The following is a 14,001-nucleotide window of genomic DNA, read 5'->3' on the forward strand; positions in this document are numbered from 1 at the left end:
AAAACTTAAAAAAAAAAATTACCTACGCCGGCATACAGAGCGGATGGTTCGTCGTTATCAAACAACACAACATCCTTGACACACAACGATCGTAAGCTACAGATACAGTTGACAAGGTCCTGGGCTTGTAGAAAAGTGACCAATCGCTCCATCTATTTAACTAAACTAACCGATTATTTTAACTAAGTGATTCGAAGTAAATCCTGGCCTCTGAAATGAGAGCACGCACCTGTCCCGATCTTGCACAGTATTTTTCCAGTCACTGACATGCAGCTGACACAGATCCACCGCCACCCTATCCATCCAGCGATACCTGATGGGTCCTGGGACTCCTGGGTGATCCCACCGAATCCCTCTTCCGTGTTAGCGTTTCCCCAAACCTATCGACGCGGAATTGGCTCTAGCCGACCAAGCATCCCACGTTAATATGAAGATGCTTACGCGTTGGAAAGTTTTCGATCAAGGACCATATAATACTGGGACTGGGACAGACAAAGCCCATACAGAAAAGCGTACCCCTGAATGTATCATTTAGGCTTAAAACTAGATGGTGCTGTTTCGCAGCAAGACAGTGGCGGAAATCTTATTGTCCCCAAATATTTTTGCGTGTTTTTATTTTTTATAAGAACAAATGAAATGCTTCTTTATTTTAATATCATGATATCACGTCAATATACATTAAAAAAAATTGTTTCCGGTTCACTTGAAACTAAACTCAAATCACCGGTTGCATTTCGTTAGTTACAGAATGTTGGCGACTTATCCTAGCTACTTATGTACATTCAACAACACAGCTGTGAATACAAAGTTCCACAAATATGTGTACCCACCTTAATGTATACATGCAATAAAGTTCTGGACACATATTTTTGACACTTTGTCTGTATTGTTGACTGTACGGGGCCATGGTATAAATTCGTTAAGCAGTCGTGTCGTCACACACAATTAGCTTCATGACTCCGCAGTAAACATCGATCAAGACTCGCCCGCGACAGTATTGTCCTCCTTACAACTAGGTACCCTTTCAAGGCAATTTGCCTGAGATGTAACCCGAGCATGAAAAATGATGGATGACCGCCGAAGTTACAATTAACTATGAGGAGCGTAAGTCATGTTTTTGTAAATTGTTGATACAAATTGTTATTGATAAATTAATCGTGACGTTCAAATAATTGCAGAATATGGCTTCAAGAAATGAAATCTTTCTGAAAATCTCGAAAGCCTACAAGCCTAGCCAAGTTGACAGGTGCTTGCGCTGCGACAACGAAACGCTGTGTGTATTTCTATCACTTTTTCATATAAGTGCGACAGTGGTATTGACATTTTGTTCGCTACAGAAGAACCGTGTACCTACCTGATTAGATTATTGAAAAATTATAAGACCATTATATTTATTTATTTACATTAAGGGTATATTGGGGTAGTTTCAAAAGTGGTCTAATTTCGAAAGACACAAAAATAACCAATATTTCCATCATATCACGATTCCCCTTTCGAAATGATGTACCCGAGCATTTCTGTGCTTCGAAGTTACCCCAATGCACCCTAACACATTTATATATGGAAACTAAAACTAAGCATAAAACTTAATAGCTAGCTTAAATTTAAAATAGGACATCAAAATATTGTATAAGGATGCTGGCGGCATTTCCTCGCTATATAACAAAGCTGATACGTTTTGCGAGGAAGTCACCAGCTACGTCAGCAGGACGCTTCTTGATTTCTGTAAAAAAAAACTTGCCCGCTGTGACCTCACGGTAGAGTGAAGACGGCCTGGTTGCAGCTTTCGGTGTTTCAATTTCTATGAAAATACACTGTTGTTTTATCGGATTACTGACCTGTTCGGGGTAGTAAGACAAATCGCGATTATTTCTTCGAACTTCAACGGTAATCGAGTTTTAAACCATTATTACTCCTCGCCGGCGTTAAAAAAGGTAAAACTCTACTTAATCAAATAGCTGCGTCGTTAAGTAGATTCCAGGGGTGATCAATCTTCGGTTTTATCTTCTTTGCGTAGCCTTTGTTTGCAATGCAAGTCAGCTGTCTGAATGTTTAGAAAACCTTTTGTATTTAACGTTGACGTAATTCCAGTCATATTTGACCTCAATGAATAAGGGTGAGTTGCACCAAACGTCCGTAGTTCTCGTGTCCGAATTTTTTATAGTCGGTATTTATTTCGTGTTGGTGTGGTGAAAAATTGTGTGTTTCACTCGGTAGTAAAGTTTGTTTAACCTACGTGCCTTGAACCAGTCGCTACGCTCGCGGTTCAATATTGGAATCTTTCGCTTGCTGGGGTATCAATATTGGCACGTGCCGTTAAACAACAAATAACTATTACCTACCCATTCCAGTAGGCTCATTGGTAAGTCAGTGTTCGGTCATCTTTCAATGCCTATTTTAAAGTGGGTTATCCACTATACTGGTCTATATAGATTATAGAGCCCGTTTCCCGATATCGTGCTTGTGAATCGTTGAATAACCATCGTCAGGACGACAGCTAATTTGCATCGACACTGTTACTCTTTGTGTTAGTAATTCATTTGTTTAGTTAGCGATTCTGACTTTAGAATTTTCTTGGTGTTTTGTCAGGGCTTTTTAAATAAGTTTAAGGTATAGCGGGGCAAATCTCGACTGGGGGCCAATTGTAACTGGTCCATTTTTTCCATGTTTGAATTATTAAATAGAGTGTCCACCGGTTATATATGGTAGGCGTGTTCAGTGGATACCTGTAGAACTCAACATCATAGTGTAATAATGGAAAAAATGGATTAGTTACGAATGCCCCACAGACGAGATTTATCAAATATTTATTTTAGAGGAATTAAGCTGCACGTCTAAAGACGATAAAGAATACAGGATACCTACGTAGCCAAATGCACAAATGCTTACAATATCGTTATCGTATTTAGTTAGCTATCTCTATCGATGTTCCGTATTGGCGCAACAGAGCCAGACTGCGTTTCGATTGACGTCAATGATTGTCATTTCGGCTAATCAGACTGATGATAAGTAGTGACGAATGAAGAATGAATTGACGAAAAATAATGAGACGATCCAAGATAAAATACTTACACATTAAAAATACAATACTTACACAAAACTATGTGTGTGTGTTATTTATTGTATCTGTGTATGTTTATTTTATAATAGTATCATCGACTTGTATTTAATCATTACAATCTCATACTGGCTTTATAATCTTGTGCATCAAACTATCTCTGTTTTGCCCAATGGTTGACTGGTAGAGAATGCCGTAAGGCGTTAAGTCCGCCATTTGTACTTTATATTGATAATTTCTGCAATAAAGTTTAAAGTAAATAAATAAAACTAAATGCTTACACAAAACTTATTCACGCATACGTACAGAGCCACATTAAATAGAGTCTTACGAGACCAATATTGCACCTTGCTCTTCTGATTATGGCAATTTTTGATAGCCTTTAATGTGTCCCACTTCTGGGTAAAGGCTTCCCCTGTTTTCCGCCACTCGTCACGGCTGTGTGCATGCTCCCGCCAATCGCCAGAAAATCAGTCCGGGGCCCGTTTCTCGAAAGGTACAAGCCTTATTGTGGTGTATTACATGTGTGCGTGCACACGCACACAGACGCGACTACCTGTACTTACCATTATTAGTAATAAACGAGCATCTCTCAGAGCCGGTTGTTTCACTTAAATACTTGCAAACACCTCACTGGCGACGATCCGTGCTATACCCGCGTGTGTATTTAAAATGACTACCACTACCTTTATCGGAAATTTGAGCCATTTCGATCATAATACCCAAGAATGGGAAATTTTCAGTAGTCGTTTGAAGCAGTTCATCGTTTTAAATAGTATTAAAGATGATATGAAACAGGCAGTGCTACTGACACATCTGCATGACGATACATACCGGCTATTGAAGAACCTGGTGTACCCAACCAAGGTGGAGGATGCCGGGTACGACAAGTTGCTGAAGGTGCTCGACGGTCATTTTACTCCGAGGAGGTGTACCTTCGCCGACAAAGCCAAATTTTACGAGGCAACACGTGACGTAGGGGAGAGTGTCGAGAAGTGGGCGGCCAGGATCAGAGGACTCGCCGTACACTGCGAGTTTGGAAACTCGCTGGACATGCTGTTACTGGACAAGTTCGTGCTGGGGCTACGAGCCGGCAAGGAGCGCGAGCGACTCTTCGAACAGGACGTCTCCACGCTCACGCTGGCGAAGGCGATGGAGCTGGCGCAGCAGACGGAGTGTGCGCAGAAGGCGCGCGCTGACGCGGTGGCCGTGGCCGTGAAGCAGGAGCCGGTGTACCGGGCGGGCGCGCAGCCGTCCGCCGGCCGCCGGGATCCCGTCGCGAGGACCTGCTCGGTGTGCGGTATGAGGAGCCACGACGAGAGTAGGTGCCGATACAAATCCTACCGGTGTCAGCTGTGTGGTGAAAAGGGACACCTCAAGAAAGTGTGTACTTCAAAGAAACAGTCTAAGTGCCGTGTAAATAACGTGGAAGTGGCAGAATTTTCGACGTCGGAAGGTGGAGACTGTGACAATTGCAAGGAATGTCAACTTTTTAGCTTAAGGTACGTTGCTTATAAGCCAATACTTCTTAAAGTGTCCGTTAACGACCTTGAGTTAAACATGGAACTGGACTCGGGCTCCGGTGCTACCGTTATTAATGACGAATTATATAAGAACATGTTTCCTAATGTGTCGCTGTACAAAAGTGATTTAAAAATGTGTCTATACAATTATCATAAAATTACGCCTGTAGGATTTTTCGTTGCAAAATTAAATTTTATGTCGAAGGAACGACTGTTAAAAATCTACGTTGTAAAAAATGGCGGGCCGCCATTACTAGGGCGTGATTTTATGGCAAAATTTAATTTGTCATTTACTGTAGACAACAAATTAATTACTGATGTAAACATTAATCAGAGCTCGAGCGAGGTGACCAAATTGCTAGATCAATTTAGTAGTTTATTCGAAGGGGGGTTGGGCAAATTTAATAAGTTCAAAGTTCACTTGCAATTGAAAGAGAACGTAAAACCTAAGTATTTCAAACCGCGGCCGGTTCCGTTCGCGCTTAAAAAGCGGGTAGAGGACGAAATAGACCGCCTGGTAGATTTAGGTATACTCGTACCGGTTAATTTTTCAGAATATGCAACACCTATCGTTCCTGTTTTGAAGGAAAATGGCAAGGTCAAAATTGCAGGAGATTTCTCGGTCACGTTAAATAAAGACATGGTTATCGATAAGTACCCGATGCCCCGTATTGAGGAAGTTTTCGCTAAACTAGGCGGTGGTGAAAGTTACACGAAATTAGACCTTAGTAACGCGTACAATCAGTTCGTTTTGTCTGATAGCTCGCAGGCGCTTACGACCATTAGCACGACGAAAGGCCTGTATAAATATACTAGGTTAGTATATGGACTTGCCAACGGCCCTGCTATCTTTCAACGTGCAATGGAGTCGTTGTTGGTAGGTATCGAGGGAGTCAGCTGTTGGTTGGACGACGTTTGTGTAACGGGACCGACGAACGAGGTTCATTTGGCGCGATTACGAGAGGTTTTAACTAGGTTTAGCGATGCGGGTTTAAAATTACAGAAGGAAAAATGTGTTTTCTTAGCTAGTAATGTAACTTATTTAGGTTACGTGATTAATAAAAGCGGTTTACAAACGTCTAAAAATAAGGTGGAAGCTATTCATAACGCACCTAGACCCACTAATGTTTCGGAGATAAAGAGTTTTTTAGGACTCGTTAATTATTACCGCAGCTTCATACCTAACGCATCGAACATGTTAAGTCCTTTGCATGAGCTACCCGCGCGGAGGCGAAGTGGGAGTGGGGACGTTCACAAGAGGAGGCGTTCCAGGCTGTAAAAAGGGAGCTAGGCTCAGAGCGCGTGCTGGCTCACTTCGACCCTGAGGCTCAGCCGGTGCTGAGTGTGGACGCAGGCCCGGGCGGGTTAGGTGCCCTGCTGGCACAGAGGGACCCGGCGACCGGCACTGAGCGTCCAGTCGCGTTCGCCTCGCGCTCGCTCAACGCTAGCGAGAGGAACTACAGTCAACTTCAGAAAGAGGCTGCGGCAATAATTTTTGGTGTGAAAAAGTTCCACCAGTACCTGTATGGTAGGCAAGATCCGTTCATTTTAAAAACGGACCATAGACCCTTGTTGTCCATTTTCGGCAAAAGTAGTGGCATTCCTGTCATGACTGCATCCCGGCTTCAACGCTACGCTATTATTTTATCGGCGTATAATTATAAGGTACAGTATATAAGTAGCGCAAATAATCTCGTAGCTGATTATTTTTCTCGTGCGCCCTTGCCAATCATGGACAATGATGAAAATTATGACGACCACGACGATGTAGCTTATTTAAATTTTTTAGACGAAAGTGTGACTCCCGTGACAGCTGATAAAATAAGGCAAGCTACCGGAGATGATCCAACACTAAAAAAGGTTTTTAAATATATGTGTCTCGGATGGCCGCGAAAGATTAGTTGTGCATTTATTTTACCTTATTTTAGGTGCAAGGCTGACTTACAAATAGATGGAGGTATACTCTTTCGCGGCCACCGGGTGGTTATTCCGACTGTATTTAGAGAGCAGCTGTTACGCGAACTGCACACCGGTCATTTAGGTATTGTTAAGACGAAAAGCGTCGCGCGCGGTAAAATGTGGTGGCCTAACATTGATAGTGATATCGAGCGCTGGATCGGCTCGTGCGCCGCGTGCGTGGCCGTGCGCGCCGCGCCGCCCCGCGCCGCTCCCGCGCCCTGGCCGCGTCCCCCCTCTGCGTGGTACCGGGTGCACATCGATTACATGTCTATTCATCAGAAGGTTTACTTAATTGTCATAGACGCATACAGTAAATGGTTGGAATGTTTATTAATGGACAAAGGTACTACCACTCGAGCGCTGATATGTAAACTTAAGGAAATATTTTCTAGATATGGCGTACCGAATGTCATTGTGTCCGACAATGACATTAAAATTAATTCAGCCGAGTTTAATTTATTCTGTACAATGAATGGCATTCGTTACGTCACTTCTCCAGTTTATCATCCGGCCAGTAACGGCCAGGCAGAGAACTCGGTGAAGACGTGTAAAAAGATGATTAAGTGCATAGTTAACGTGGACAAGTCAAAAGTCGAGGAAAAACTAATGGGGTTATTATTCGAATACCGTAATACTCCTCATTGTGCGACAGGTCAAACTCCAGCGAGTTTAATGATGGGCCGTAATTTGAGGTCAAGGTTAGATCTTGTAATACCAGATGTTAATGTAACCATAGATAGTAATGTCGATAAAAGCGATAAAAACGATTGTAGAAAATTTACTGTCGGAGATCAGGTATGGGTCAAATGGTTTGCTGAAAAAAAAGAGATTTTGATTTTAGGCACTATTAAAAATAAAATTGGCAACCGAATGTTTCTGATTTACGTGCATGCTAAAAATACTGTATGTAGACGCCATATAGATCAAATTCTCAAGTTTACTGGTAATAAATTTGATGACATTAATGCAAACGACAATGTTAGAGATGATAATGAGGACCCGTGGTCACCACCGGTTGCGCCACCGGAAATTTCGGTGGCCCCCGCACCCCCCGCGGCGTGCGCGCCCCCTCCGCCCCCTTCCCACCGGGCCGAGAGTCCCGTACAGGCGGACGTACAGCCGCAGGATGTAGTGAACGATGAGGCGGAGGAGTACGACACGTGGCTCTCTGGGGAGGACGAGGGGTCGCCCGCGCCGTCCGCGGAGGTCGCGGAGGACGCGGCTGCACCTGCCGCGGAGGAGGCGCCTGCCCCCGCCGGCAGCGCCGACGCGCAGTTGCAACCGCCACATCCTAAAGTTACTAGACCAAATTTAAGGCCCAGAGATAAAAAAATTAGTTATAAGAGTTAGATTTAGTATTAAGTACCTACTGATGTATTGTTTATTTATTTGGCAGGTCTTACAATTAGTGGTGGAGAAATGTGGTGTATTACATGTGTGCGTGCACACGCACACAGACGCGACTACCTGTACTTACCATTATTAGTAATAAACGAGCATCTCTCAGAGCCGGTTGTTTCACTTAAATACTTGCAAACACCTCACTTATATATTACAATAGTGTGTTTCCATGACAACCCATACGATTTGACAGTTCGCGCACTTGTAATACAAGGCTTGTACCTTTCGAGAAACGGGCCCCAGGTCTTTCCGCCATCTCATTTTTGGCCTACCTCGGCCTCGGGTAATTGGTGATGCCCATTCGGTCGCTATTTTGGCCCATCTGTCTGGATGCATCTGCCAGGCAGCCAAGCTCAAGTGGGATTGGGCAGGTTATTTTTATAATACCAACAATTTCTTTAATATCATCTGATTATCTTTAATCTGCCTTGACTGTCCCCGTGTGATCCCCGTGTGGTGACGGGTTAAGAATTTCACCACCCCCTTTCTTCCCGTGGGTGTCGTAGAAGTCGACTGTGGGATATGGGTTAAATTGTGGCGTAGGCGAGAGGCTGGCAACCTGTCACTGCAATGTCACAATTTGTATTTCTTTCAACCCCTTTTTGCCAAGAGTGGCACTGAAACTTATTAGTTCATATACTCTGCCTACCCCTTTATGAAAGCTTTAATTATTCAAGTAAACTGAAGCCTAAAGAGTTAAACTACTAAACGACCGTTTTACAACCGATTCGCTTAAATAAAATCCGAACCGATCCCGCACTTCGATTTGGTCCTCGTTAACTATTAACACGTTTAACCGAACTATTCGGCCCGATATAGTCCCGGGTATAGATTACTTTTCGGTAGACTTTGCATCATCATCCTTGTGCTGTTGTGCAATAGCGGCATTTGCCACGGCTCTATTCTCGGGGCTGCTTTGACAAGTAATCTCAATTTCGCGTTGGTTGACAAAATGGTTGGAATCTGGGACTTCTGGTTCGAGCGCCATCTTAGCGGCCTCGCCTCGTGAATAATTCATTTGTTTTACTCATTAACTAGCGGCCCGTGTGTGCGTGTGTCTTATATTTAGATCGAGTGCGAAATGATTTGAGCAAATAGTAATGTAAAATATTTAAAACAGTATGAAGATGGACGTAACTAAACGCAAAAACGTGATGGTCACTTGACAAAATGTTTTTGAGGTTATGTTAGGAAGTTTCACTTCTGCCGCGTGGAGGGACTTCACGCACTGTTTGTTAAATGCTTTACTTATTCTCGTGAATTATTAATAAATAAATAAATAAATAAATATTGGGGACACCTTACACAGATCAACTTAGTCCCAAACTAAGCAAAGCTTGTACTATGGGTGCTAAGCGACGATATTCTTACTTAAATAGATAAATACATACTTATATACATAGAAAACATCCATGACTCAGGAACAAATATCTGTGCTCATCACACAAATAAATGCCCTTACCGGGATTCGAACCCAGGACCGCGGCTCAGCAGGCAGAGTCACTACCGACTGAGCCAAACCGGTCGTCTACCGACTGAGCCAGACCGGTCGTCACGATATTAACAATGTAAAAAAGTAAGTAAGCCAATCAAAATTGTTGTTAACCTAACACTAACTTGCTACAGTAGGTACTGAAGCCTCGCTACTGAATTTGAACTTCGAAAAGTATTCTTATTTTTTATGTTTATTTTTAATACCTACTTTGTCACTGGACATTTTCAAAATTTGGGACCCAAAATTAGCGAAAGTTGTTTTAAAATTAACTCGCTGTCAGTTTTGTGACGACAATGAAGCATAAAGTCTGTGTAGATTACCGCTTTATCGTCACAAAACTGACAGCGAGTTAATTTTTGTTAATGACTTTCGCTAATTTTGGGTCCCAAATTCTGAAAATGCCCCAGTAAATCATTTTCAGGTATTAATATAATAATGCTAGTGCATAAAAATAGGCTCACGAGTAGGTTGTAATCTGTGATACCAAAACATTACCCAAAAAGTGCGTTTAATAGCTGATGAATAGGCCAGTTCGAAATTCGACTAAGTCCATAACGGGCAAAGTTAAATTGACTGAGTTATCCAACTTTTTAAATTTATTTAGTGAGGCTTTCGGGATATCCGTAGGGCTTTAGGTACTTAGGTAGGTCAACGTTTGGGGGCAGGATTTTTATTTTATATTATTAAATAATTAAATGAAAGTTACAGTGATGATGAAATAGTACATTACGATACAAATGTGGAAAAGAGGAAGTTTGAAACGAGTGGTGATAAATTAAAACACGAGCGAAGGGAGTGTTTTAAATTGACATTTACTACTATAGTGCAATTAGATACCAGCAGCAGCAGAACCGTAAATAATGAGATAATGTCAAAATAATTACATGCTTTTTAGGCAGCAGGAACCACCTTCTAGGGAAGAGTACAATAATTATTATGAGTTTTTTTTTATTGAGAAACAAACAGTCTTATAAAACATGTATGTAAATATGCTAAAAGCTAGAATTTCTTATACAATAGACCTATAGTTTCATATATGTAAATATACCTTTTTATAAACTTAATACTATGAATATTAGTTACATGACAACTGCAAAAAATCTAATACAAAAATAAGATAAGACCGAGAATAGCTGACCATAAACTTTAAAATCTAAGTCAGTAAAGAAGAAACACTTTTCTTAAATATTCTTAACGAACTGCCAAAAATATCAGTGTTCATACAGTTTTCATTGTACGACCTGCATGCGCGTTTAATATATGATTGCTGTGCATACTTGGTACGACATTTTCCAACACTGAACAGCATTTTGCTCCGACAACCATGTTCTGTTCTACGGGGCACTCGAAACCCTATATTATGTAGAATTTCAATGAACTTCATTCATTGGATTTTTATGAGTTTCATTCATCTATGTAATTTGTGGTCAACCCACGCTGCGCTAACGTAGAAAATTACAAACATCAATAATTGCTTAGCGCCAGAATATAAAAAGAATACGACAAAGTTTTCCGTTCTGTGTCGCTAGGTGTCCCAAACCGCATGCCTGTCAATTAGGCTGCTCAAGTCGTTTGCAAGCCCGTGGAATTAACCGGCGCATTTTAAAGTGTTTAGTTTGCATTTGCAATTCGGACTGGTCGGCCAGCGTGAAATGTCGCGCAACTGTCTATAAATGTTCAAAATTCCTAAATGTTTTTGGTAAGTGTTGGCAAATTGAGCCCTTTTGTATGTCAGTGACCTAAAAAAACCGGCCAAGAGCGTGTCGGGCCACGTTCAGTGTAGGTTCCGTAGTTTTCCATACTTTTCTCAAAAACTACTGAACCTATCAAGTTCAAAATAATTTTCCTAGAAAGTATTTATAAAGTTATACTTTTGTGTTTTTTTTTTAATATTTTTTTAAACATGTGTTTCAAAAGTTAGAGGGGCGGGAGGGGAAGGGACACACTTTTGTTTCGTTTAGGAGCGGAACCCTAAAAACTATGATTTACGCTCCAGCCAGTCTAGACCAGCCATTCTCAAAGTGTGCTCCGCGGAGCCCTAGGGCTCCGCGAAACCTCTATGGGGGTTCCGTGTGAATTTTGGTTGTCTGATATGCGACTTCCCCAATTGTAATAAAAACAGTTTCATGTAATACCTCACATTAGAATTTAATGATTAGACTTTAGGTACTATTATGTTTAAGACTATTTAAATTAATATTTAAGGGTTCCGTCAGATATTTTGAAAGATTTATTTAATTTAAGGTTTCCGTCAGATATTTTTCTTTTCAAAAGCGTTCCATGGGAAAATAAGTTTGAGAACCACTGGTCTAGACGAAATGACAATCTTTGACGCTAAACGCCGACAAAAGCATCGCATCAATACGGAATAGCGATTACGATACTATCATAGGCTACTGACGACCGGTCTGGCTCAGTCGGTAGTGACCCTGCCTGCTAAGCCGCGGTCCTGGGTTCGAATCCCGGTAAGGGCATTTATTTGTGTGATGAACACAGATATTTGTTTCTGAGTCATGGATGTTTTCTATGTGTATAAGTATGTATTTATCTATTTAAGTATACACCGTGTCCAATAAGTCCGAATACTCACATTTTACCTCAGTTCTAAAGATATAGGGATCACAGGCCATCAAATTCTGATTTAAACTAAAGAGTATATTCCTCTTAATAAAATACAAGCACAAAGTACATGAAATTTCCGAAGTGTCTAAGAAAAACAAAGCGGTAAAGTGCCAACAAAATACTTGCTCGGCACGCAGGTGACCAGTTATTTTTTATAAGGAGAATCTGTATGTGATAAAACAGACGCCACGTGTCCAAAATAAACTATTATGGGTACCGAGGATAGATAACGTTCCGGGCAACTAGAAAAATGTGCCTAGGTTCCAGAGCTCACCATCGGCCCAGGTGTGGGATGCAGTATGTAAGCGAGGTAAACTACCTTCAGTATTTACAGATAAAAGCGTTAAAATCAACGTTTTTTTCTTTAAAACCAAGGTTTTGGAGAAAAAATGCCTTAAAGTTAAAAAGGATGCTTGGGAATGAGTATCATGTGTCCCAACAAGACGCACCTCCAGAACATTCGGCAAATAGTATTCTAGCGTAGTTTCAGACTAATTTGGCAGTTTTTTATCCGAAACATGAGTGGCCACCCAGGCCTCCAGGTTTAGGCGTATTAGACTATTTTGTATGGTCATACATGCTTTGAAGACTAAATTTTTATAAAACCATAAACCTAGATCATTTCAAAAAGGTTATCGAGAGTATTTGGGATGAAATGTGAAGAAAACGGTGCGTGCCGCGTGTGATCCGTTTGAGGCTGGTAAACAAGTTAATGCTGGAGTTATTCCAAAACATTTGTTGTGAATGTAGTAAATAAGAGTGCCATTCATAAAATATAATAATAATGTAGTAACTATTTGTTCATTTTGTTTTATTGGCTATTTGTGCTGTATTCAAACTTATTGGACACGGTGTATATATCGTCGCTTAGCACCCATAGTACAAGCTTTGCTTAGTTTGGGGCTAAGTTGATCTGTGTAAGGTGTCCCCAATATTCAATATTCAATAGGCGTTTGTGCATTTGGCTATGTAACCAGGTCGTCACTATCGTGATCGCTCAGAAGCTATGATCTCGGGTAATTTCGAATGCGAAATGCTCTGGTAAATTCGAAAGGGGAATCTTAATATGATGGAAATAATGGTGACTTTTATATGACTTTCGAAATTACCCCAATGCACCCAGAGGATTTGGATGTACTCTCCTCACGAAATCTAAATTGCGAACATGTTTGCTGCGAGCTGTACAAAGGGAAAAGTTGTTATCGCCTGTAATTACAGATCACGTTTAGCTTACTGTCACGTGGTCTCTAAGATATCACGTGTACCCTTATATACAAATTGACACATCGGTTGGACCCGTCCCAATCTAACGTAAGCCTCGTACTCTAAGACCCAGCGTACCTCTAAAAGTACAAATTAAATTCAAGTTTTCAACTCTTAAAGACAACGTGGTTATAGAAAGAATGCGGTAAAAAAGTAAGCATAAATCCTGCATATTTAAAAATATTTTAAGCGGGTTACTCACGTATTAAGTCGATATAGCGTTCGACATGTTTCGATCCAATTTCGAGGACCTTTCTCAAGAGTAGCGACCCCGCCTTTACATGTCTCAGCAGCCGCGCACACCGAGCAAGCGCCCGCAGTATGCGTCGCGCTCTCGACATGTAAAGGCGGGGTCGCTACTCTTGAGAAAGGTCCTCGAAATTGGATCGAAACATGTCGAACGCTATATCGACTTAATACGTGAGTAACCCGCTTAAAATATTTTTAAATATGTATGAGTCTCACGGGAGTTTTATAGTTAAAATAAATCCTGTATTTTCATTAACACCGAAATTATTCACTATCCAGACGATATTTTACAGTATTTTCTTCATAAAACTCTCCACGTGAACTTAATAAAAACTTCATGCTTATAAAATATCTTCTACTTCATAAACTATTGATCTAAAGACTCATCAAAATTTATAGCGTTCGTACAGCCACGCTGCTTTCATCTCAGA

At 41.2% G+C, this 14,001-nt stretch overlaps 1 protein-coding gene across 1 annotated transcript; it reads left to right on the top strand.

Annotated features, from left to right (window-relative positions):
- Positions 1-3,585: 3,585 nt before the first annotated feature.
- On the top strand, positions 3,586-8,060 carry LOC125225879. Its single transcript, XM_048129759.1, has 2 exons — positions 3,586-4,560; positions 7,937-8,060. The coding sequence occupies exons 1-2, from the start codon at positions 3,731-3,733 to the stop codon at positions 7,947-7,949; spliced, it is 843 nt and encodes a 280-aa protein (XP_047985716.1). The 5' UTR covers positions 3,586-3,730; the 3' UTR covers positions 7,950-8,060.
- The last annotated feature ends 5,941 nt before the right edge of the window (positions 8,061-14,001 follow it).

Source organism: Leguminivora glycinivorella, chromosome 4, assembly GCF_023078275.1.
Source record: "Leguminivora glycinivorella isolate SPB_JAAS2020 chromosome 4, LegGlyc_1.1, whole genome shotgun sequence".
Taxonomy (NCBI): domain Eukaryota; kingdom Metazoa; phylum Arthropoda; class Insecta; order Lepidoptera; family Tortricidae; genus Leguminivora; species Leguminivora glycinivorella.

Excerpts from the sequence above, each read along its gene's own strand:
- LOC125225879 (XM_048129759.1), top strand. The coding sequence starts at position 3,731 with ATGACTACCACTACCTTTATCGGAAATTTGAGCCATTTCGATCATAAT.